The following is a 24,702-nucleotide window of genomic DNA, read 5'->3' on the forward strand; positions in this document are numbered from 1 at the left end:
TTTTTCCCCTTTGTTTTCTTGTTTATTGTTGTTTTCCTGTTTTTTTCTCTCTCCGCCCCCGGTTTTCTTTCTTTCTTTTTCTCCTGGTTTTCTTCCTCCCCCTTCCCCTTTTCCCCCCTCCCCCGGTTTTCTTTTTTTCTCCTAGTTTTCCTCTTTTTTTCATGTCCCCCCTCCCCCGCTTTTTTTGCCTTTTTTTTTGCCTGGTTTTCTCTTTTTTCCTTCTGTTTTTCATCTTTTTTTTTTTCCCCCACGGTTTCTTTTTTTTTCTTGTTTTTCCCCTGTTTTTATTTCTATTTTTTTCCTGATCTTCCCGTTTTGTTCTTTTTTTTTCTTCCTTGGTCTTCTTTTTTTTTTCTTTCTTTTTTTTTTTGGTTTTCTTTTTGTTTTCCTGTTTTTTCTTTCTCCCCTCCTCATTTTTCTTTTCCTTTTTTTGGTTCTTTCCTTTTTCTTTTCTTTTCCTTCCCTGCTTTAGCTTTTTTCTTTTTCCTGATTTTCTTTTTGTTTTTCTTTTTTTCTATGATGTTTCTGTTGTTTTTATTTGCTTTCTGAGATGCTTGCGCAGCTGCAGGGAGCTCTTCGCGACATGCACACCTGGGAAGGGGGCCCTGTCATGGCTCGAGTCCCCGTGGCGCCCCGCTCTAGCCCAGAGAGCTAAAATGGCAGTTGGGCTCAGCCGGGAGCTGCAGCTTAACACCCTTGGGCCTTGACTCAGGCCTTGCCTGGCAGGCTTAGGCTTGGTGCGAGTGTTTTTAGGGAAGCCAGGGCCTTCAGAGCTGGAATTCACTGGGGCCCTTCTTGGTGGGCACGGTCTGGGTGCAGGATGTCCCACTCAGCCTGCTGGGGTAGGAGTGAAGGGCCGAGGTGGGGTCGGCGAAGTGAAAGACTTCAAAGACGGATTTCCTTGGATTCCTGCTCGTCCTGGAGCGCTGGCACGAGGGCTGTGCCGGCTGCGGGCTGGGCCTCAGCCACCTTGGGAGCTGGGAGAGCTTCCTAGCGCTGCCAACAGGATCCATCCTGGCTGAAGAAGAGGGACCGGCTTTCAGGCCTCCAGTGACCCAGAGTCTGTTTTCAGTAGAGGGACTGTGCCGGGCTCGCAATACGAGAGCTTCCGCAGCGATAAGGTTGTACTGAGAAGGAAGGAGTCTGAACGCCTCCGATTCTGCTCTATGTGTGAAGCGCTGCTGCCCGAGTGGACAGAAGTTGCGGTGGCTCGGGTAGCTGCACCTTCAACACTACATTTTTCTGGCTTGCGTCTACCAGGCCACGTTTCCTTTGCCCTCGGCTGGCAGTTCCAGTCTTTCCTCAGCGGAATTGGATCCAAAAATATTCATGGGAACAGGACTGCGCTGCGTTTGCGCTTGAGAGGTGTAAGACCAGCACGGCGAGCACAGGCCGCCCTTCCCCAGCCTAGAGGAGCGCTGCCAACGCGCTCCGGCCAACGCCAACCCGCGCGCGGCGCCTCCCGCTCCCCTCACGGCCGCGCCGCCCCTTCCCGCGCTGCCGGGGGGCACCGCCCCGCGCTGCCTCCTCCGCGCCGCCGGGGGGCGCCGCTGCCTCCCCCGCGCCGCCGCCGGGCGCCGCCTCCGCGGGGCGGGGCGAGGCCGCCATGGCCGGGGCCGCTGCGGGGGCTGCGCCGGGCGAGGGCCGGCGCTGTGGGGGCTGCGCGTAGGGCCCGGCCCGCAGGTGAGTGCGGCCAGCGGGGAGCCGAGCCCATCGCTACCGGAGAGCCCTGCGGGGAGCCCTGCGCGGCCGACGAGCGCGTTCCGCGCGCGCGCGGCCAGAGGAGCTGCCCGTTACCATCCTTGGTAATGAGAGGAGCGCTGCCGCAGAGCTTCCTCCCGCACCCTTTTCCCTGGGAAAGAAGGTGAAAAACCAGTCTCGGCGCGCACGAGCTCCCGAGGGAAGGCTCGGGTGATCGCTCGATGGGGCCGTCTTTCTGTCGGGGTGGTCTTGGCCAGGGGAAGGACAAGTGCAGGGCCCTGTGGTGTCCACCTCGGGGACATAACCTGGTGGAAAACTACCCAGATGAAGGTGTGACTGGATATGCTGTTTATTTATTTATTTATTTATTTGTGGCTTTATTTGCCTGTGGCTAGTGCTGGAACAAGGGGAAAGGAGGGCTAAGAAAGCAGAGCTGTGTGCGGGACTTTACCAGCATCCAGTTGTGAAAAGAACCAAAAGTTGTGGTGTGAGCATGGGGAGAGGTCGTTCCCTGCAGCTGAGCAGGCCTTCTGTTACGTCTGCCACGATTTGTGCGAGGTTTGACTCCCCTGGTCCGTAACGAAGGCGATATTGAAGGACGCGAGTGCCCGGGAATGGCCCTCCATACTGATCCGGTAGGACACGTAAGAGCGGGATGAATGTGCCGGTAGGTGTGTAAGCAGGACGAGGTGACGGGGGAGGGCAGGACCAGGAAAGCTGAAGGTGAGGAGCTGCAGCGTGCTGGGGAAAGGCAAATTATCTCACCGAGAAAATTCTGGAGAAACCATAGATAATTGAGACTCCCTGTTTCTCTTATGCTGGATGACTGATAGTGCTGGAAATAGGCCTCCAAAGGAGGAAATATGATGATTAAAAAAAAAAATGTATTTAAATGCACTGCAAGGGACTGAGACAAGTATTTCAGCTTTGAGATTGCAGCAGATTCACTGCTTTGCTTTGTTGTTATATACCAGAAGAAAAGCAAAAAACGTTATTGGTTGATTTCATACTGGGTAAAGAACACTTGTTCGGTTGGGTTTCCCAATCAGGAGAACTTGGCAGCAGTGAATCCCTAATGTAAGTAAAACCATATCAAAAACTAGTGAGTGATAAGGTATTTGGATAGGAAAGCTGGCACATGAAATGGAGTGTTTGTGTCAGGCAAAGCTGGAAAGGAGCTAAAATATTCATAAGGAAAATGTAAATGCACTGCCACATTACATTTAGTGAGTCATTCTGTGTTTGTACGGAGGTAACCCTTTAATGTATCTGGAAATGGAGCGTTTTACTGAGGACACATTTGATCTTATGGCTCTGGAGGAGTCATGAGAGGAATGTTTACTTACAAGTTCTGTTTTTCCCTTCCCCAAGCCAGTATCTGGATTGTTGATTTTCATGATGGAAAAGATTTTTAGCATAATCCCGTTTGACCTTGTAGGTAAGGTAGGCTGTAGTTTTCAGCCTTTGAATCCTGTTTTTAACTTAGTGATGGTAAACAGGTTTAAGAGCAGCCTCTGCTGTCATTCTGCATACTTTTAAAGATAAACTATGTGCTAATGTTTTATTATAAACTCTTTTCCAAGTTCAGCAGTAGCGCTGAGTGTTACCCTGTCTGTGCAGATTTTAAAAGAAAGTAATACAATTTGGAAGGGGCAAGGGTGGTGTGTGTTTTTTTTTTTTTTTTTTTTTTTTTTTTTTTGTCAGTTGCAGCATTTCATATCATGCTGTTATATGAAGTATAAGCGGAGGTACAGCAGCTTAGTGGTATTCTGCCCTTACTGTACATCTCCAAGACACAGGTTGAAAAATACTGCGTGAGCTGTTTTAAAGATTTTGCCATTTCTTTCTCTCTTTCTCCCTCCTCTTGTGCAAGCTTGTCATTGTTATTCAGTAACGTTCTTAAACTTTGAGCTGTCTTATGCTTATCAGATTTGAGGATTTTGCTTTCTAAGACTGTGTTCTGGCATGTAGTTGTGTTTCTTATGAAACTACAGCTTGTCGTGAAGGAGAGTGTAGTTAGGTGCAAGCCTAGTGCTTTGGTACCATTTAGAAGATTGCAGTGCTCCATTCTAAACAAAAGCAGCAATAAACCTCTGCTCTTCCTGAAGCTTCAGGTGCTGATGTTTCAGAGGTTGTTCCATGTTTTTATTCTTTATGTATGATTTTATAGGAATGTGCATTGACATAATTCCTGTTGTACAGCCATGTACAGCCAGTCTGTTAAAGGTCAGGTTAGATATTAGCAAGATATATATGTGCGTGGGTGTTTTTTGTTTGCTTGTTTGTTTTCTGCACTCTGTGGTAGTAGTACCTATGCCGTACAATCCTTTATAGCGTTTTATTTTTGAAACCAATTTTCTTTTTTTATTTTTAATATAATATTGTCACTTAACTGGTTTGCCATTTTTTCAAAAGGCGCAATTCACAACAATACTATTTTTTTTTCCTTCACAACAAGCACTAATGGGAGTGGAGTTGCCTTCAGAATTTATCACCATTTTGAATTAGCTTCAAGTATTTCACATTCAAATATATGGAGATAAATACAAATTAACTAGTTATCTAAGTGTAACTGATAATTATTGTGATTATTTTGTTTATTTTCTCATAGTCATCTGGAAGCTATGTGGAAATGGGGTAGTGGAGAAGATTCTCCTTCAAAACCAGTAGTAAGTATTGGATTACTGTTAAAATGGCAATTTCTTTAGAACTTCTGAAACAGGGGATCTTGAATTGAGGATATGTTAATCATATTTACTTTTTATAAGGAAATTACTTAGCTGGTTTTACCAAGATACAGTGTTAGGGTGCCAAGTCAGTTTGGCTTATTGCTGCCGGTGTTTGGTATTTAATCCTTCACATGAAATACAGCTGCTTGATTCCTCTCTGCTATGCTTATCTTGCTTTAGGAAAAAGCCTGTAGGAATTGCAGAGCCTTTATTGCAATTGTTTTTCATGTATGTTGTATTCAATATAAATACTTCATCACTGTGAGTTCAAGAACACTCTTACTGGAAATCATGATGAGAATTCAGTAGACAAGGAAGCTTGGTTTGCAATACCTACAGGCTTTGATTGATTTGTTGTATTCCCATTAAATATTCCTAACCCAATTTCTAAGATTTGCAACCTCATGTTATCTAAAGGAAGTTTTCTGCTAGGCTTGTGGCAGTGTTTTTGAATGAAGGAGTCCTTGTACATAAAGTCAGTCATTATTCAGTGTGGGTGTTTTTTTATTTTTTATGGTCTTCATTAACCATCCAAAATCAGGCTGCACCCCTTTTTTATTTGAAATGATCTGTTCACATTTATTTGAAATGATCCATTCACATTTATTTTATGAGAACTTATTAATGGAATGGTGAAGAATGTTGTTTTTTTGCTTCTTCCTTAAAAACTTAAGCTGCATTAGAAGTCCTGGATAGAGCAGACATTCTTGAAAGACTTTGTTAATATACACAGGGCTTAGGTGGTTTTCAGAAAGACAGAGAGGAAAGTTGTTATTCATAAGAATTTGTGATCTAGACAGGGGTTTATAAAGAGAAGAAAAGGAGGATAGTGAAAGGAATTCCTGAAGATGAGAAAATGCAGGAATTCCTTTATCATGTTCAAATGTACTAGGATATTTTTTGACTAAACTGTTAATGTGGGTTTTTTTTTTCTTTTTTTGCACAAAATAAATCCGATTATTATGGGTATGTTATGAAATCTTTTAAGTGTGATTCTTTCTCAGCCCTTCCGCTATTGTTCAGACTAGCTAAAAGCTGCCTGGATAAGCAAGTTTTAGTAGAGCGCTCCACTGGGATTTGAACGTGCTCAGAAGCTGGTGACAGGTTTTGCACAGGGTGTTGTTGGCACCCTACTGCTGCTTAAAGCGAGCTTCCTGTGCGCAGGCGGCGGGCCCAGAGCCCGCGGGACGCGCGTCCGCCGCGGATCTCGCGGAGCAGCTGAGCAGCACCGAGCAGCTGGTCGCGCAGCTCAAGGAGCTCGTCCGAGAGAAGGATGCGGCGCTTCGCACCAAAGACCAGCAACTCAAGGTACCGAGGGCCGGGTGTTACACAAGCTCCCTGTGCTCCCTGTGAGAACAGGTGCACTTAATAAATGTAAGGGACAAATAGCCATTGCAGAGCGGCTTTCAGAGAGCTGGAAGCTCACAGTCCATGTGCAGGCAGTTTAAATTATGAAAGGGAGATTGTTTTATGTATGCAGATCTGTAGCACAGGGTGTAGTAATCTTTCTTCAGAGGAAAGAATTTTTTTTTTGTAATTATTTTAAGGTTTTATTTTGTGGGAGAATGGAAAGATGCAGTTGTTCCCATATCACTTTAATTCCTTTGTTACTCTGGTGTTTGTAGGAGGAAAAGGAATCTGCTGATGCCAAGCTTTCCAAAGTCAAGCTGCAAAACAAAGCCAAGGTCGCATCTCTAACCTCACAATTGGAAGAACTTAAGAAACAATTATCGGAATCAGGAGGCTTAGAGGCAAAAACAGAGCAAAAGAAAGTAAGTGTCCTTATATCTGAAAGTAGATGTTATTTCTGTGATGCTTCAGAAAACTGTGTGCTGTACCCAAATGAGGAGCTGAAGTCTGAACTTTGAGCTGAGTCAAATTAGGAGCGAGGTTAGGGTGTACAGGTGTCCTTTGTCCCCTTCACTGTTTTAATGCATTCTTCTGTGTTTTTATAGTAACTTAGATACTGAAAGAAACATACATTATTCTATTATTAACTTTTTAAACCTTTGTTTTTAGTATTTGTGGCACAACACTCAACACGTGTGAATCAGGACAACAAAATCAGCTTGTTTATTTTAATATCCAAGATAGAAATAGAAATGTATTAATGGCATAGATGACAGAACGTAAATGTGTAAAAAAAAAAAAAAAAAAAAAAAAAAAAAAAAATCATTTGTTTTCAGTGTTCTACTGTCAACAGAGACTTGAATATTTTCAAATCTGTTTTTAGTAGCAGAGATGAGTAGACTTGTATGTCTTTAACATACTTAGATTTCATACAACTTTTAAAATAACTTCACTGAAGCTTTAGTGTTTCTAGGTCACTTTTCTGAGGAGATACTGAAATGAGACAGAGATAGATCAGCCTGTAGGAGTCCCAAAATGTTCTCCAAAGCATGGAGTAGCTAATTATTCATGCTTCTGATCTATTTTTCTAATAAAACATATTCTTGGGTGTTTTTTATAAAGCCATGTAACTTCTATAACTCAATATCTGGTTAGAAAAAATGTGTTTTTGAGCTGTTTAATTTACATTGAAGAAAAGTGTTTTTTTTTTTTTTTTTCTCCCCTACTCCCCAATATGTTTTTGTTTCTCTGACTGGATTATACAGATTATGCTTGTCAGAGGAATTATATGCCCTTGTTGCGTGTTTCAGTCCACTTTGCATCAATGACTATCATTAAAAATTAAAGTTTTTTTTTTTTGATGCTTGATATAGATACTGTTTCTGCTTTGGCTAGTTTCTATTTGGAATACTTAAAATATGAGAGAACTGAAACATGAACCTTGAGTAAGCTTCACCTTTTCTTCCACCAGTACTGTTTGAATAGGTAGAGGTGCAGACGCCAGTCATTACCTAGTTATGGAATGTAGAACTCCCTGTCTTTGCAGGCATCAAGAGAAGGTGACCAGGAAAATGCCGCTGCAAATCGTGGGAAAATATTAGTACTAAAAAGGAGAATTGAAGAACTAGAATCCCAGATCATACAAAAAAATGAAGAGTTGCAAAAGAAGGTCAGGTTTTATAAGATGTTAAGTATGTTTTTTCACGTTCTTTGTGTAGGGCTATATTTAAGGATTAGAGAGAGATGCTGAGAATGTTCTTTACTGAGAAAAGAGTAACCTGCCTGGCCAGTGAGAATTTTGTCCTTTGTGCCTTCGCTGAACACTGAGTCCTAAAATGTGCTTTTATAGCTTGAAAATGAATGGAGGAGGCAAACAGAAATGAGAACTTCGTGGGTTAATGTTAGTTCTATATATGGTAGCTTTATATCTCTCACTTTGAATGAAAATGCTGTTTTGTATCTGATTTTTCTTGTTGCGAAAAAAAAGTCGTATCAGGAAGAAATGTAAGCAAGGAGTTATCTCATTTTATGATTTATAATTCTGTGCGGTGATCTGGTCTGTGGATGTCACTGTTGTCTGTGGGAAGTTGCATGAATATGAATGCTGCCTTGCTTCAGAGAGAAAGTAGTTAGTAATTGAACCTAACAGTCAAAATAGATTCTGGCTGTACGTTTGGCATTAATTGTTCCAGTATCCTAAAATAAGCTGTAAGGAGATGAACAGTGCAATCCCATCTTCAGTGCTGTAGATGATAGCTGTACAGGTTAAATGTTGGCTCTTCCATTTCAGAATGTCGAGTTGGAGGCACAGCAGTGTCGAGGGGCAGAAATGGATACCATGCTGGCAGAAAGAGAAAAGAAGTTGGCTGAAAGAGATGCCTACATCATTGATTTACAAATGGCATGTGGATCAGGTGGTGTTGGCAGTGAAATATTCCTGCCTAATGAAGAACTGAAGGTATCATTTTAGAAACTGAATTATAAAATTCAAGGAATCTTAAAATTTTAAGGAATCAGCAAATTTTGTGGATCCTGCTCTGAGGCACAAATCCTCTGAATAACAGCAGTTATTCACGTGAATAAAATTTCCCCATTGATTATTTTAATGTACATTAATAGTTCTGCATTTGTTTGCTTCTTTTCTGGAATCATTTTTAGGAAAATATTGAAGTGTTTTGCAGTATTATTAGTATCAACTTAGGGGACTGCTGACAAATTTCACTCAAAATCTAAATTCAGATCTAGTTTTAATGCTTTAACTGGAGAAGGTACTAGTAGTTGGCCTTTTCTGTGTTGCTTTTCTAATTGTTTTATGGTTTGCATTTTGAAGAATCAGCTGTCCATGAAAGAATCATCACTGCAAAGCATGCAAATTCTGGTTCACAATCTTACCAAGAAGGTTGGAGACAGTGAAGAAAAATGTAGCTTGTTCCAGGAACAGATTGAAAGTCTTAAAAATATTCATAATAAAGAAAGAGAGCGTTTCCAAGAAAGAGAAGCCACGTATATGGAAAATGTAAGTGTAACTGTAAAAGTGTTTACATTCTTTGTTGGAAGAAATAGTGACAGCACAGCAAGATTACTATCTCAAGAACTTCTGTCTTCACTAAGAAAAGCCATTGTTGGTTTTGTAGGATTCTTGAGTGCAGATTGAACTGGTGATTAGATGAGATCAGAATAATGACACTGGGTATTTTTTGCTGGTGATAATTGAAGATGAAAGCATTTTATGAAAAAGGAATTTAGGGATTTAACATTGGCAACAGAGAAGCTAGCATGCAGCAGGGTAAAAGGAGTTGTGCAGAGTTCTAGATGAACAACCTCCACACCTGTCTGTGAGCTGTCTGGCACATGCATGGGTGCACTGAAGAAAACAAAAAAGCATCTTCCTTTGGGGTCTTTGGATTGGCTTTGCGGGGGGCGAAAAAGCTGAAAAAGTTTGGTATACCAGTTGGGGAACTCTTCTAGAAAAGTCAGCATCTGGTAAACAGGCCAGGACAAAGCCAAAGCCCTTTTTAAACAAAAACAAACAAATAAAAAAATCAATTTCTTCATGCTACGGGGCTCTTACAACTCATTTTAAAGTCAAGTCTCTGATATAGATGTAATGTACTTCACACTTCAGATCTTAATTTCTGCCATGTATAAAACTTCATCTCAGTATTGCCCAGAAAATTTGATGTTTGATTTTATTGACATGTACCAGAAACACTAGTTTGGATCATGAACCTGACTAAGTTTAATTAGCCCTTGTTTATTACCACATAGGTATTATTTTTGAAAGGAAGAGAAACACTGGTGACTATAAAATTCTTAATGAACACTGTGTGCTCACCCATATAAAAAACTAGGTAGGACTTTTATGTGAAAAAATATTTACGTTGAAAAAGAATCTTGAATTTTTATTCAAAATATTACTATCAAGGTCCCCTAATTTATATCCAGTTCTTACAGTTTTTATAGGGTAGCTAACAAAGACAGGGAGGTGGCTAGTTTTCAGAGCTGCTCTTTGGTATTAATTCATAGAAACATGCTAGAAATGGTTGTAGTCTATGTGAACTTTTGAAGATGAATTAAGTACCAGAACATGGCATCCAAGAAGGGAAGATCTGTGATATTAACAAGGACTAGCAATAATCTCTTCAACATGATACAGACTGTTAAGTGGAAGCAAAATTCAGACTTAAGATTTAATGACATCTTACTGTGCTTTTGATTAGGTAATTCGGTGTACTTTTAATATATCATTATGGAGTGGTTTCATATTTAATTTTATGTGTTTTCAGATTCGTGTGTTTCAAAATATTATTCAAGAAAAGGAAAAGGAACTGGAAACGCAGAGAGAAAAGCATGAGCAGGAGCTCTTTAGGTTAGCTGCTAAATCTGATGCAAGTGCTGACCTGGAACAGGTATGTTAGTTTGGGAACACTTTAGCTTCCTTTGACTTAGTGAGCCTTGGGAAATTTGGAATCATACAACTTAATTTCTCTGCCACAATTCCAGATACCTGGTTGAGAAAAAATAAAGATGAGTCTTTTTCTTCTTTTCTCTGAAAGAGAGAATGAGGAGAAGAAGCTGTAACGACGAGGACAGCATGAGAGATGAGGAGCTGGGAAGCAGCTCTGTGGAGAGGGATTTGGAAGTCCTGGTTGGCAACAGGTTAACCATGAGGCAGCAATGTGCCCTGTGGCCAAGAAGGCCAATGGGATCCTGGCCTGCATCAGGAGGAGCGTTGCCAGCAGGTCGAGGGAGGGGATCCTGCCCCTCTGCTCAGCTCTGTTGGGGCTGCACCTGGAGTATTGTGGGCAGTTCTTGGCACCCCAGTGCAAGAAGGACATTGAGCTTCCAGAGAGGGTCCAGCGTAGAGCCAGGAAGATGATTAAGGGACTGGAGTTTTGTTGTATGAGGAAAGACTAGGCAAGCTGGGCCTGTTGAGTCTGGAGAAAAGAAGGCTGAGAGGAGATTTGATTAACGTGTTGAAGTACCTGAGGGATGATTGTAGGGAGGATGGGGCCAGGCTCTTCTCTGTGGATGCTGGTGACAGAACAAGGGGTAACGAGTGTAAGTTGAAACACAGGAAGTTCCACCTCCATATGAGGAAGAACTTCTTAACAGTGAGGGTGACAGAGCCCTGGAACAGGCTGCCCAGAGAGGTTGTGGAGTCTCCTTCTCTGGAGATCTTCAAAACCCGCTTGACACAGTCCTGTGCCACGTGCTCTAGGTGTCCCTGCGTGTGCAGGGTGGGGGTTGGACTAGATGACCTCTAGAGGTCCCTTCCAACCTTAAACATTCCGTGATTCTGCATTTGTGACACTGTGATTCTGCATTCTGTGATTCCATGAGAAGGATTTGGCAGTCATGGTGGCCGAGTGACCATGGATCGACCATGTACCCTTGTGGCTAAGAAGGCCCTTGGGATCTTGGCCTGCCTTAGGAAGAGTATTGCCAGCGGGTTGGTGGAGATAATCCTCCCCCTGTATTCAGCCCTCGTGAGGCCTCATCTGCTCTTTCCAGTTCTGGCTTCCGCAGCACAAGACAAACGTGAAGTTACTGGAGTGAGTCCAGCAAAGGTGATTAAGGGATTGGAGCCTCTCGCGTATGGGGAAAGATTGAGAGAGCAGAGGCTCTTCAGCCTGGAGAACTGAGGGATCTTATCAATATGTATCTGAAGGGAGGGTATAAAGAGGATGGAGCCATACTGTTGTCAGTGGTGCCCAAAAATAGGATGAGATGCAATAGGCAAGAACTGAAACACAGGAAATTCCATCTGCACATGAGGATAAACTTCTCTATTATGAGCTTTGTCTGAGCGCTGCAACAAGTTGCTGAGAGAGGTTTCAGAATGTCCTTCCTTGTAGATATATGTAAGCCACCTGGACAAAATCCCTGGAGATGTGCCCTAGCTTGAGCAAGGGGATTGAACTAGATGATCTTCAGAGATCCCTTCTAACCCCGACCACTTCGTCAGTCTGTGAACTGACAAAACTGTTTACTGATGGCTTGATTTTTTTTTTAATTTATTTTTTATTTTTTTATTGCTAGCTACTAAAAGCCTTGAAACAGAAGCTCCATGAAAAAGAAGAAGTCATGCTGGGAAGGACACAGGTCATAGACATGTTGCAGAAAGAACTGGATGCCAAGGACCAGCAACTGAAAGTAAGAAATAAGTTGAGTAGTCTATATAAGCTATCTGGTCAGTTACAGGTTCAGAAAGCTATTTAGCTGTGTACAAAAGACAATTTTGCATGTAGTGTTTGCCCAGTGCTCTGGGAGGCTTTGGTATGTGCTAACAACGCAGCCATAATTAGGCAATCAAATATGAATTTCAATTAGGAAACAAAGGAAATCTAAAGCCTGTAAAACATAACACTGTCAAATGATTCCCTTAGCTTGTCTTTATTCATGTTGGGAACTTGCCACATAAGGAAGGCTTTTTGCTGCCAAAGATTTCAGTTCTTCTGATAAGCTCCAAAGTAGTTAACTACTGTTTTGGAACTCCAAAACTCAGGTTTTTTGAGGAGCATGTTTTACTAGTGGCATGCTTTTGCTTTGAAATTTTTTCTACTGATTGCAATCAAGCTTATCAAGGTTTTTTGTGCTTAACATATGAAGCTTTGAGTGCTGCCTCTTCAGTTCAGCAATGTAGAAAAAGGACCTTGTGATCTCTCAGATAGGGTTTTAGGACTCTTTGCTGAAACAGGCACATTATAGCTTGCCTAGGAAATGGTGGGTACTACATCCAGCATTTTAGCTGTAGTCTTCTCGGCAAATGTTCATCCTAAGGGGGCTGTCAGAATCAAAATCTATTAGAAATTGTTTTAACTATGTAGTCAGGTAGAGGTGATTTGTAATGTCCTGCTCAGGTAGTTAAGTACCATGGCAATTTAAGCCTACGTAAATTGATGCTTCATTTGTCTTTTCCATTCATTCTTGTCATTTGCGTTATGCTGAGAATTTTTTTTTTTTTTTTAACCTTCTGAGGTAGATTTTTGTCTACATTAGGCATATATTTCTATACAGAGTTACTGGAGGAGTAACTCCAGTTACTCCTTACACTGGTAGTGTAGTGCTAACACACTGTTGGGACAGAAACGTGCACCCTGTGTGTAGGAGGAAGGCTGGACTGTGGCATCATCAATTTTGAAGCAGCTTAAGTGGGAAGGCCACCTCAGCGTTAGCATTAAGAAAAATAAATGCATAAAAGCTCTATTTTCATAAATAGTTTTAATTATGTTTTGAAAATATTCACTCTGTTTTCTGCACAATTTCTTTACTTGGACAGTTTATATTCCTGTGTACGAAAGCTTTATATATCATGAAAGTTTTTGTACAGTATGTCTAATGTAAGTAGACTTTTCCATTATGTCCATCTGGAGTCTTTTCTGCCAATTTGTGTATTAAAATAACTTATATGAAGGCATTTAAAATGGAGTAAGCAATAAAAGAGAACTAGCAATAGTGTGAAGATGAATTAGACCACAATTTGTTTTCTTTAATTTTTTAGGAGGCAAGTAACAACATTGGGATGGAATTGTAGCCAGCCAGCATTTTTTCTCTTTGGTATCACTGTTAGAGACATCATCTTCCATTTATTTATTTATTTATTTATTTTTTAAATACTGCATAGAACCAAACATGCTCTTTCTTATTTATGGAACTTTATTTTTATTCCATTGACCTATAGAACATGTTGAATGTATTTTTGACTCAAATCATGATGTCCTTTTATTAGAGTCTTGCCTAATGCCTTGCAAAGTCGCAAATGATTTGTGGTAGCGACAGGTGACCAACAGAAGCACTGATTTTTTTGACTACAACATTTGGAGAGGAATGCAGATGATATATATTTGACAGTGTTACTGAAGAAGCATTATGTTAAAAATATATATATATATATATATATATAAATATATACTTTTCTTTAACAGGGGATTAATGAAAACCTGAAACGTCTCCTGTCTGAAAAGGAAAACCTCCAGTCTAAACTGGATGCTGAGAAGCATGTAATGAGAGCCCAGCTAAGAGATATGATGGAGAAGCACGAGCTTGAAATGACAAAAATCCAGGAGAAATACACCACTGAATTGCATGAAATTCAAGAGAAACATGAAACAGAGATGCAAGAGAAAGATCAGGCCCTATTTCAGCTTAAGAAACAAGTGGCAGAGTTAAGTGGTAATGGACAGAATAATTCAAAAGAAGTTAGAGATTTGGAATCTGTCACTAAAGAAAAGATGGAAGAATTGGAAGGTATCCTATTTAAATCTAGTCCTTACATGCAAATGGTGCCTTTTCCATACTATTACCTGTTGTATGCCAGATTTATACCTGTTGTGCATAGAACTTCATCAGATTCAATGAAAGAGTTATTGCCAAACTAATTAGGAACTTCCAGTACTCGAATCCTATGATGATGGAGGCTACTGGCATAACAATCTCATGAACTATAAATTTCAGCCTACATTTCCCACATTTCCCAGTGTTACTTTTTTCTTTTAAATGCTAAGGCTGCCTAAATTGTCTCATAGAAATGTTAATTGCTTTTAGTAATGGAGCTAAACATAAGTCTTGAAAAATACTGTAATTGCATTAATAATCTTTCTAGGGATTAAAAGTTATTTTTTCATGTCTGTTTCTTAGAACAAGTGAAATTGAAAGCAGAAGAGGCCAGCAAATCTGAAGCTAAGTTTCTGAAAATGAAGGCTTGGTCTAAATCAAGAATCAAACAACTAGAGGATGAACTGAAAAATGTATGTGTAACATTTTGTATTTAATTTTAAATGCCTGTTTTTGAATTTGTAGATCAGATTGGAAAAAGTAAAATATAATGTGCATAGAATATTAAAATAATTCCTCCAAGGTATCCTTACATACGAATAAATATATAAAACCTGAATGGATGTTAAATGTTGTTAGAAGAGAAAGTTTCAACAAAACATAGTATCAAGTGGTATCACTGTCATGCAGAGTAAATCTGTTAAAGACTCGCTAGTACTTTCAATACTAGAAAAGTAGCTATTCCAAATCTTACTAAAAAGTAATTTAAAAAGTTACATTGACTCTTCTGTGTTTTTCATATCTTGATACTTTTAATGGTTTTCTCTTTTAGTTTTCATCAAAGAATAATGACATATCTGCCTTAAATAATCGTGTCTCAGAATTAGAGACTGAAAAGGAAGAACTGCAGTCAGAACTGCAGTCATTACGTGAAATGAGAACTCAAAATGGTAAAGATAAAAAATGATTTGCTTGCTTTTTGTTTTCTACTCAGAATGATTCAAAAGTAAAGTGACAAAGATGAATGGATTTTCTTGGGTTCATTTTAGCAGGATTAATTTTTAAATGCTTAATTCTGTGGGTTTTTTTTTTGTTTACATATTATGTAGTAGTTTCATGTAAATGTGAATAATAGCATAGAGTGCTTCGGTCAGAGTTACAAGTCAGCTTTTCCTTCCCTCAGTCTATCCGTGCATGATACATCAGCCCTTGATGAGTTTAAAATGAAGCTCTGAGGGGCTTTTTGTTTCATGGCGTGATATTTTCTCTAAAATTTCCTTTCTGTAAACTGAAGATGGGGGTGTTTTCAGTCCACCAGTAAGTTTAGATTTAAAGCATTCTTCAGTGTTAAAATCCATCTAGTAATAAGATGGCAACAGAGCCTAGGAGCCCAGCAGAATTTTTTCAACTGAAATGAATCCTTACCTGAACTTTAGTTTTGAATGCTACTTTCAAATTTTGACTGATCTACCTGTTAGTTTTGTGTCCTAATGAACCTAATGTATTGGTTTTGTAGAAGAATTGCTGGCCAAACTGGAAGTCTATGAAGAGCAACAAAGGAAGTTGCAAGCTGATCTTGACCAAGTTACAAAGAGAGCTGCTTCACAGGTTAACTGCTTAAAATTGATTTATATGAGCCAATATATATGATTTATTAACTCAAATGGTGCTAATGGCACTTTCAAAGTGAAGGTGTGTTAACTGGAACTTAGATTGGAAAATAATTCACTAGTATACAAAGCTGACATGATGTCAGCAACTGGACAGTTGTGTAACAAGATTTGGGCTGCTTCGAGTTTGATTTCTACTGACTTTTTCATTACATTATCTTAATGGTTTCCTTTTTATTATTATTATTTTTTAGTTGCATTTCACATAAGTTATCAAATGTCGCTGCTATTTTCTGTGCAATCTGGATAGCTTTCAGCAAGCAAATAACAACACAAATCTTAACAAATGCACAAGTCCAGATGACAAAGTAAGAAGAATCAGAAAATTTTACCAGGAAACTTCAGCTATCTATGTTAATCACAGTAATTTTTTACTAGCAGCAGAACTAATTTAGTTCTGTTTACTATGTTCCCCCCCCATTATTTCTTTTTCTAATTTTTTAGATAATTTGGGATGCTTAATGTGAGGCAAAATCTTAAAGTAGTTCTTATGTTTATGGGAAGATGGAAAATTTTTTGCTAATCCTGGTTAAGATAAAAGATAATTTCCCACAGAAATAAATAAATAAAGGTTTTATTTAACTATGAGACATTATTGAAGATGAATGTGTGCAACAAAAATGTTAGTTAAAAAAGCTCCTTTTGCTTTTTTCATATTAAAGGGGGAAATAGTAGTATTCTACATTGATTCATCGCTTTGTACATTATATAAAAAGCAAGCCTTGCCATTTAGGACATAGTGGCTTGTTTTCTCTGTGAATAGTTTGCCAAGAGTGTCTTTGATGTTTGCAATGGGATTTGGTAAACGTGTCTTTCATGCCCAACTTCTCTCTTGTTAGGCCAGCGAATCGGGCAGTGTGGATGAATTGCAGAGTCAGCTGTTGGAATGGCAAGAGATTGTGCCAGAGTCAGAGGAGTCCCGTGATCAAGTCAGAGAGGTTAAGTCTGCCATGGCCTTGAGAATGGCTCAGATTGAAGAGGAGAGAGAAGGTGAATTATTTTATTTCCGATAAAACTAGGTGATTAAATCATCTGTGTCTGCAGAAGTTTCGATTAAGTCGATATTCCATCGTGATTCATTCACGTGGTCATAAGTTGTATGTAGCTAGTGAAATTGCCGGAACTTGCGATTTCTGCTTTGTCCTATTTCCTTGAATCCTTTTCATACATTCATCCTTTTTGTATCAATTTTATGAGTAGATGTGCTTAGTTTATTTGCAGTCTGAGTTGCTGCTCTTTAAGATCCCTTGAACTTGCTTCAGAAGCTTACTGGCTACGTAAGAACAGGAACTATAGTGTTGGTTAGAATTTCATGGTAGGAGATGGTTTTTTCTTTTTCTTTCCTTTTTTAAAGAAAAAAAAAGAAAAGGGGGGAAAAAAAAAGTGTACCCGAGTTGCAAGCTTGTTCTAGATCTCTTTAAATAGAAACCTTCTTAAAGCATTTAGTAATCTATTAATACATTTCACTTGCAAAGATCACCTGAATAACAATAATTAGCAATTATTTGGGACTGGTAAATTTTTTTTTGGTTACCTACAGAAAGTATTAATATGTCAAGTAATCTGAAGTTTTAAAATTTCCTGAATTATGGATAAAACAGTTAATGAGAAAATGATGCATTTCCTGTGGAAAAACTATAAAAATTTAAGTTAATTTTGAGATAGTTTTAATGTTCATTTTCGATGTCATCTAGTACTTATAATAACTTTTCTCCTTTTATTTAACTGCAGTGGCACATTTTAATGTGCACAGTCTGCCATTATAATTAACAGTTAGTTAATTTGGGCAGTCTCTTTTAATCTGCGATTGCATTATTTCTCATTTATACAATCAACTTAAAGTTCGATGCATAAGCACGCAAATGTTTTAAGAATCATGTCCCTTTCTGAGGGAATTACGCACGTCGTGCTTTGGGCATTGAACGAGGATAATGTTACCTTCACTATAAGTACCTGTAATCCGTGGCAACTGCAGATCCACATGCAATATTAATAACATTGTACGATTTCATCCGTATCAGTCCGTGTTTAATTTTGCTTTTTTTCCCCTTGCGATAAGCATGACCTTTCTGTTTCTTTTTTTCCTGCCGTTACACCTGATGAGCACTCAGCGTCCCTTCCCCCTCCACTCCTACCCTCCACTGCGATTTGGTCAGCCAGGGAGAACGTAGTTTCCCATCAGTTTTGTGCATGCAGGATCCTGCAGCAATGGCAACTTGTAAAATACTGTTGTTGATTTCTTCTGTTGATGCCTAATTTGAGGAAATTGCCAACAGTACCTTACAAGATTGTCATTGATGGTATGTGGTTTTTAGTAATACATGTAACATGCTGTTTTTATCTTGGATTTTTTTCCCCTCTCCTTGCAATGCCTATGACTTCATTTACATTAACTGAATCATCTTTCTTCATTCTTCTTTATAGTAATAGCTGACTCCATATTTATGTTGTAACCTTAATTAAGGGAAAAAAAAATGGCTTGCTGCTGTTACTGTTAACTAAGTAAGAATCAAATTTATTTAGATACTTTTTAAGAGTACATGAAATTCAGTGACACTTTAAAAGAAAAAAAAACTTCCTCCCATAAATTGCAGACCTTTGCATGCATTAATAGTACTAATATCTTAATTTCTAACACTACCAATGATTCCATTCATGGAACAATGGAAATCTGCCATAGATGGCACTTGGCTTTGTTTGAATGTGTGGGGAGCTACCTAAGGGAGATACCTAGAGGATGCTGGTATTAATCACATGTACAGACTGTGGCTTGCTCTTTCAAACCAATAGAGATTGTGCTATTTAGCTTGAATAGTCAAGAAATGTAGACACATAGTTGATTTAAATACAGTGTCTATCAGAAGAAATGTCTTTTGGAGAGTGTTTCAGTTTTTATGCTAATATAATTGCCAATCAGAGGCCACTTAAATGGTTCTAAAACATTAGAAAATATATTTGCTTACTAACTGTTGTTAAAGCAGTGATGAATTTTACTCTAAGCATTTTAATACTTGCCTAAATCATTCTAAAGCTCTGATTTCTAATACCTTCAAATAAGAAAAATTATTTCCCCATTGCTATTGTCATTTCTAATATGACAATGGTCTGTCTGTCTTCCTCCCCTGCCAGCACTATCAAGTATTTGGTAGTTTGGGTTATTAAAGGACCATGTATCGTGCTTTATGATTATTTTCAAAAATAGCTTGCATGAAGATCAACTTTATAAAGTTTAAATTTGTTTCCTCAAGGAAAGGATCAAAGTCTTATTTGAAATAAGAACAATCCTTGGATTGTCCTGACTTACAGTGATACTTCTTGCAAAAAGAGGTATAAGACATGGGATCAGAAAGACATTTTTATGGCTTTGAAGAAATGTCTATTATGACTCTTAATTTTAGAATCCATACTTGAAAATGGAGGTGTGCGAAACAAGCACTGATGAAGTGACAGTGCAAGAAGCCGCAGTGTAAGATCCAGTTTAGCAGTCCTATTGAAAAGGTTTTTGAAGCCATCAACTTCTAATAACAGTTAATGGGTGTTACTAAAGCGTGTTTTGGTAGCATTTGTGGTCCAAGTCATCCTGGTACAGCTCGGATGAAATCTGAGAATTCTCAGTGGGACTGAATCTCCTAACAGTTTGTTTTTTTACCTTACATAGTGCAGAGATACCAGTTTCCTGAATTTCATGTACTGTGAGGATAGCAGTGGATTGATATGGCTAAACTGAAAATCAAGTATATGTAATGCTAATTACCTCTTCAATTAAAATATGGAGCCACCTTTGTTTTCATTTCTTTGCACTGGCTTTTCTGTTCTGTCTACCTTGCATGAAGCATCTGTTTCCTAATCTGCCACCCCAAACATGTTTTGTCATATCACAAAACAGATGGGAATGTACTTAAAATGAGAATTCATGTCTAACAATGAACAGGATACATACTTAAGCTTTCATATTCTTAATTTGTTTAGTGTATGTATTTACAAGTGATTCTGTATTTGCCTTGAAAGGGTGGTATTGATGTCTCATAAGATGATTTGATGCCACTTCGCACTGTAACACATGCTTGTGACTTCCTTGAATTATCCGACTTTGTAGCTAACACTAAAATTAAAGGACACATCTCATTTTGATAGAAATGCATGTAAATGTTAAGCTTATAAAAATCACAGCTATCTGGGCTGGTGGCTTTTTATACAAATTAGGCACTTTAACCTGGTAAATTTAACCTGGTAAATTGAAATGAAGTGTAACTGGGCATTTTAATTGGTTGTATCAATATAACCTTACCCCTCCCAGTCTCTTCTATAAAGTCTTCTTTTAGAACTGATGAATAAATGAAGTTAGAATCCAGTTGCTTTTTCCTAGTGAGATAAGCAGACATTATATTCTTGTGTTCTGCATAGCGTTGTTGGAGGGAAATCTCAAGGTGAATGCAACGGATTGCTTCTGTAATCTTGTTTCTGTTATTCATTCATAGGGACTTTAGTCTGTCCCTGGCCTTTTTTTTTTTTTTTTTTTTTTTTTTTGTGTAGTAGTGTCTGATATAAATGTAATTGCTTTCCTGTGGCACAAAACTGATTGAGGATGACTGGTTCTTTCCTGGCTGCTCTGATCCAGCTATAGTCTCAGGGCAACAGGAGCTGGAGGAGGAACTGACCACAGTTCAAGGAATTGGCAGGCTGCACCAGGCAAGAAGAAAAACTAACCAGACCACCAGGAAGCTTCAGGTGGGTCAGAGGGTATGAGAGTCTGTTTTTACTTGTATGCTAATTAGAAACATGGAAAGTTTTGTTATTTATGTAGTGCTTTGCTCTTGGGTTCCTAAGCTCTTACGTTTTTAGATCATGGATGTAACTGAAATGTAGCCAGACGTAAATAAGTGGTTTTGGTGATAAAATAAATGATTGTGTGTGTAGCCAGAGGATAAGAAACTCTAGTGGCATCATATCTTTCTTTTTCTTGAGACATGAATCTACTCAATTTTACCCTGAAATAATGAAAAGCGATCATATGAAGCAATTCACATTCTTGAATCTATGTATGGGTTTAATATACAGACTCTTTTTGGTCTAAATACAGTCTTTGTGGGTTGTGTGTTGTGGGTTTTTTGTGTTTTTTTTTTTTTCTTTGTCAGCGGATCATTGTGGAATAATCTGTAAATATTTTCAGATCATTCAGAGCGTCTTCTAGGTAGTTAATGATGTTGTTTGTAAGAAAAAAAGATCATAATCTGTTGTGGGATGAATTAAGGGTATCAGTGCTGTGTTGCTGCTTCATGGGAAGAATGCTTTATGTTTGTTAGCTCTACTACTTTGAGTTTCAGAGGACCCTATTAACTGTAGAAATCTAGGGTGCAAGTGCTATGCAGAGGTAGCTATCCATTGAGCTTTAGGTGCCTGTGGGTGTCTTCAGAGGCCTGGCAGATTATATAAAACCTGTGGGAGACTTTGGCTTTTCAGTAGTTGGCTCCTGGGCAGTTACTCTAGGGTCCACAGTGACACTACATGCTTATATTAGTGCTTGAGTCGCTTGCTGAGCTTCAGGATTTTTACCTGAAAATATCCTTTTAATAAATATGTATTTTAGCCCTGATTCTTTTCTTCTTTTAAACTTCGTTTTCATGTTTTGTGCATAGGAAGAATACAGCTTTGATAGAAAAGAATGTTTTCAAGAGTTGAATGTCACCTTGGATAGCACTCACTCTGCTGAAGGAGAAAACATGGGAGGTTGGTGGCCAGAGTACACTTCACCTAATGCAGGTGTGATAGCAACTAGACAGTTTATTAAAGCATGCACAACATCTGTGTTTTTGTTTTCAAATTCAACTAACAGGCCATTTGTGGTGTACTCTAATCTTTGTTGAATTTCTTTGGCTTCCATTTTATTATGTTTCATTTTGAAGCATGTGCGTGCTGGATGAACTGCCTAGTTTTGGTTCAAAAGTAGGATATAAATATGGTTAAACACTGGGCTTAGATGAGCCCTGGTGCCCATCAAATATCCTATTTTTATATCCTGTGTTTTAAGTTATTAGTCTTGTTTCTGTGAAGGTGTTTCCAACTTGCATGACTCTTTGTTGCGGATCAGAATTATACTCTGTTGTTTCAGTTTTAACCTCAGAGGTCTAATTTTCTCAATGCATTTTTTTATATCCATGACAAAGTCTGGATTGCATCTAATTGGTAAAATGGAGTTGATTCTCTTACAAATTTTGATACAATCCAGTGTATTAATATCTCTCTAGAATTAGATCCTACAAGTACATGATTAACTAGTAATTAAACTGACATGAGCCAAATTACTGGTTGAGGTACTAGGATAGGAGTTGGATAGGAACTTTTGCCAAATTCTCTAAGAATTTGAGCTATGCAGCTTGATTTTATTATGTTCTCTACTTCCTGGATGTGCAGGACCCATTGGAAATGGTTGGGAGCAGAATGTGCCCAGCATCAATGAGAATGAGAACGTAAAACTGAAAGCCATTTCTAGATGTGAGGAATTTTTGAAGACCTTTTGTTTAAATATAACTTTTCCTTTTTGACTTAAGTAGGCTTACGGACTGTAGTTGAAGAGTTGGAATTGGAAAGAAATCAACTGCAGGAGCAAATCCTGTGTTTGGAGGAGCGTTGTCGGGATTTGGAAGATAGGTTGCAGCTTCAAGGTAGAATGGAGGCTCTTCAGGTGAGCTTTTGAAGTTGTGTAAAACTTGCTGCGAAGCAAATTTAATTCTCACTTTATATTCTTACAGTCATGGCTTACAATAAGGTAAAAGTGTTTATTTTTATCTAGCAAAGGTATCTCAAGCCTGTTTTGTACTGCATGTTGCAAAAGAGGATGCGTTCAGTGTATCATGTTGTCACCTAAGCCTGTTGTCACCTAAGTCATCACATGAAGGAAAACTGTGAAGCAATTTGGACGGAAGCTTTCTTGTTTGTTACTGGAACGTGCTGAAAGGCAACATGATTTTCATTCTCATGGGTGTTTGTTAAATGCACATGTAAAAATGAATTTATTGTTAATACCGAGATGAAAGACATTGTTGTGTTAGTATTTGAGACTCTTGTAACAAAGCCTTTCAATACAGGTAACGTTTGATGTAGAGGAAGAAGGGCAGCTATTGAGGGCAGTACAGGTGTGTTTTGATCCTCCAAAGCGGTAGCTCATTTTCAGTAGAGGTGACAAGTTTGCCACGTTTGTCCTATTTGCTGTTGATTTTTGGATTTGTGTTCTGGTTTTGGTTTTTGGCTGATGTTGCCTTTTTTTTTTTTTTTTTTTTTTTTTTATGGTTTTTACTTCTGAATTGGTGCAGTGAATCTGGATAGAGGCTTACACTGTGCAAAAACACTGGCTGTGTGAATGCAGCTTGCTTTCTTCTTCTTTATCTCCACAAATGCCCGTATATTATTCTAGTCTCCTGCAGGTTTTTGCATTCCTTCAACCTGAAAAAAAATACACGAAGAAAATTGCAGTTTTCCTACTGTCTTCAAACCAATGTGGAGATTATTCTTTCAAAGCACTAGCTTTCCCTACTAAGATAAGTAAGCTACCTTAACACAGTGTGAGTGTGTGTGCGTGTTTTTACTGTTGTATTTTTGCACTGATATCTGCTTATATGCTAGAATACTTCTCTGTTGCTGTTCAGGAGGCAAATACCCTAAAGAGGAAGGTTTTTAGGACTCCGGTTCTCTTACACTGTGTCTTTATGAGCAATAATTCTCTTCATTATTATTTTGTTGCAGAATGAAAATGAGCGTTTGCAAGCTCAGCTTGCTCAATTACGTAACCAGCAAACACGAGATTCTGAAAAGCATCAAATTCTAATCTCTGGCTTGAATGAGCAACTGAAAGGGTAAAATAAATGTTCTTTACAGCTCTATGCAGGATTAGCTTTTTTTGCTTTAAGATGAAATGCCTAATGAGTTATAGGGAGTATAATATATTAGCAGTTGTCACTTGATTCCTGTTTCTGGTTCATATTATTTTTGTAAGCTTAAATGTAAAGTATATAAATAATTTTTTAGGAACATAGTTTGGAGTTAATAAGCCTAGAAAGATTATGGCAGACTTTTTTTTCCAAACAAACTTCTCAGTGCTCTAAATACATATTTTTTGTTAGTTTAACTGACAGAAATAGCTTTCTTGAAACTTCTCTTGGGGAAAAAGAGCAAAAACTGTTGAGCACAACAGAAAAACTAGAGCAAATGGAAACTTTGAGGAAACTGCTTCAAGAAAAGGATCTTCTGAACAAAGAGCTTGGTGAAAAGTTAGTGCATTCTGAGCAAAAAGTAAGTTAAAGCTTTTCTTTAATGGTCTCTAATGTTATTTTTTCTGGTCCAGCAGTAATACTACTGTTTTTCTTGTCTGAAAGCTTTCACTGTTGTTACTTCATATAACTGCTTTACTTCAACTTGAGTATAAAGATTTCTTACACCCAACACAGAGCTCTATTTGTGTTGCTTTGGACAATTAAGTATTCTTTTGTTTTACACAAAAATATTTGTGTTTTGTTCTTCCAATAAGTTATTCTTCTAATTTAATTTCAAGAAATAAACTTCAATGTTATGTAAGCTCCGTGTTACATTTTAAAATGTAATGAAAGTTGTAACTTGATATATTTTATCATGTTGCCTTTATTTTTTAATATTAAGCTCAATGAAGTCTTAAAGAAATGCAGTGCATATGAAGTGGAGAATACTGAGCAGAAATCAGTCATCAATGACCTAACAGAAAAGGTTGCTACTCTGAAAGAAAAGGTAAGGGAAAAGTAAGGAAAAGTAAGGAAGGAAAGTAAGGAAAAAAGTATTTTCAGCTTTTGACATGTTGACAGTAAAAAAAAAAAAAAAAGTACTGCTTGCTAAAAATCTCATTCATTAACTGTTTTGAATGCTAATACAATCCTGAGATAGCACATGATTATATCATGATGATACAGTTACTTGGGTAACTTGCTGAGGGATTGAGAGAGATTTACTGG

General features: G+C 38.5%; 1 protein-coding gene across 4 annotated transcripts in view; it reads left to right on the forward strand.

Annotated features, from left to right (window-relative positions):
- Positions 1 to 4,273: 4,273 nt before the first annotated feature.
- The window catches only part of LOC104567942 (uncharacterized), a 40,367-nt gene continuing 19,938 nt past the window's right edge, over positions 4,274 to 24,702 (forward strand). Inside the window, exons 1-19 of one of the 4 annotated variants that reach the window (XM_088525735.1) lie at positions 4,274 to 4,370; positions 5,595 to 5,738; positions 6,056 to 6,202; positions 7,327 to 7,449; positions 8,071 to 8,238; positions 8,611 to 8,796; positions 10,067 to 10,189; positions 11,823 to 11,936; positions 13,709 to 14,030; positions 14,421 to 14,530; positions 14,890 to 15,007; positions 15,574 to 15,665; positions 16,567 to 16,717; positions 20,346 to 20,455; positions 21,364 to 21,487; positions 22,276 to 22,409; positions 23,468 to 23,577; positions 23,845 to 24,013; positions 24,377 to 24,481. In XM_088525735.1, coding sequence (XP_088381861.1) covers positions 4,326 to 4,370; positions 5,595 to 5,738; positions 6,056 to 6,202; positions 7,327 to 7,449; positions 8,071 to 8,238; positions 8,611 to 8,796; positions 10,067 to 10,189; positions 11,823 to 11,936; positions 13,709 to 14,030; positions 14,421 to 14,530; positions 14,890 to 15,007; positions 15,574 to 15,665; positions 16,567 to 16,717; positions 20,346 to 20,455; positions 21,364 to 21,487; positions 22,276 to 22,409; positions 23,468 to 23,577; positions 23,845 to 24,013; positions 24,377 to 24,481 — 2,595 coding nt within the window. In that variant the 5' untranslated portion in view covers positions 4,274 to 4,325. The remainder of the gene's footprint in view (positions 4,371 to 5,594; positions 5,739 to 6,055; positions 6,203 to 7,326; positions 7,450 to 8,070; positions 8,239 to 8,610; positions 8,797 to 10,066; positions 10,190 to 11,822; positions 11,937 to 13,708; positions 14,031 to 14,420; positions 14,531 to 14,889; positions 15,008 to 15,573; positions 15,666 to 16,566; positions 16,718 to 20,345; positions 20,456 to 21,363; positions 21,488 to 22,275; positions 22,410 to 23,467; positions 23,578 to 23,844; positions 24,014 to 24,376; positions 24,482 to 24,702) is intronic. The other 3 variants (XM_088525736.1, XM_088525737.1, XM_088525738.1) reach the window with 3 other exon arrangements.

The sequence above is a fragment of the Tinamus guttatus genome, unplaced genomic scaffold (assembly GCF_059628265.1).
Source record: "Tinamus guttatus ecotype Peru unplaced genomic scaffold, ASM5962826v1 Tinamus_guttatus_pri_ptg000240l, whole genome shotgun sequence".
NCBI classification, from domain to species: domain Eukaryota; kingdom Metazoa; phylum Chordata; class Aves; order Tinamiformes; family Tinamidae; genus Tinamus; species Tinamus guttatus.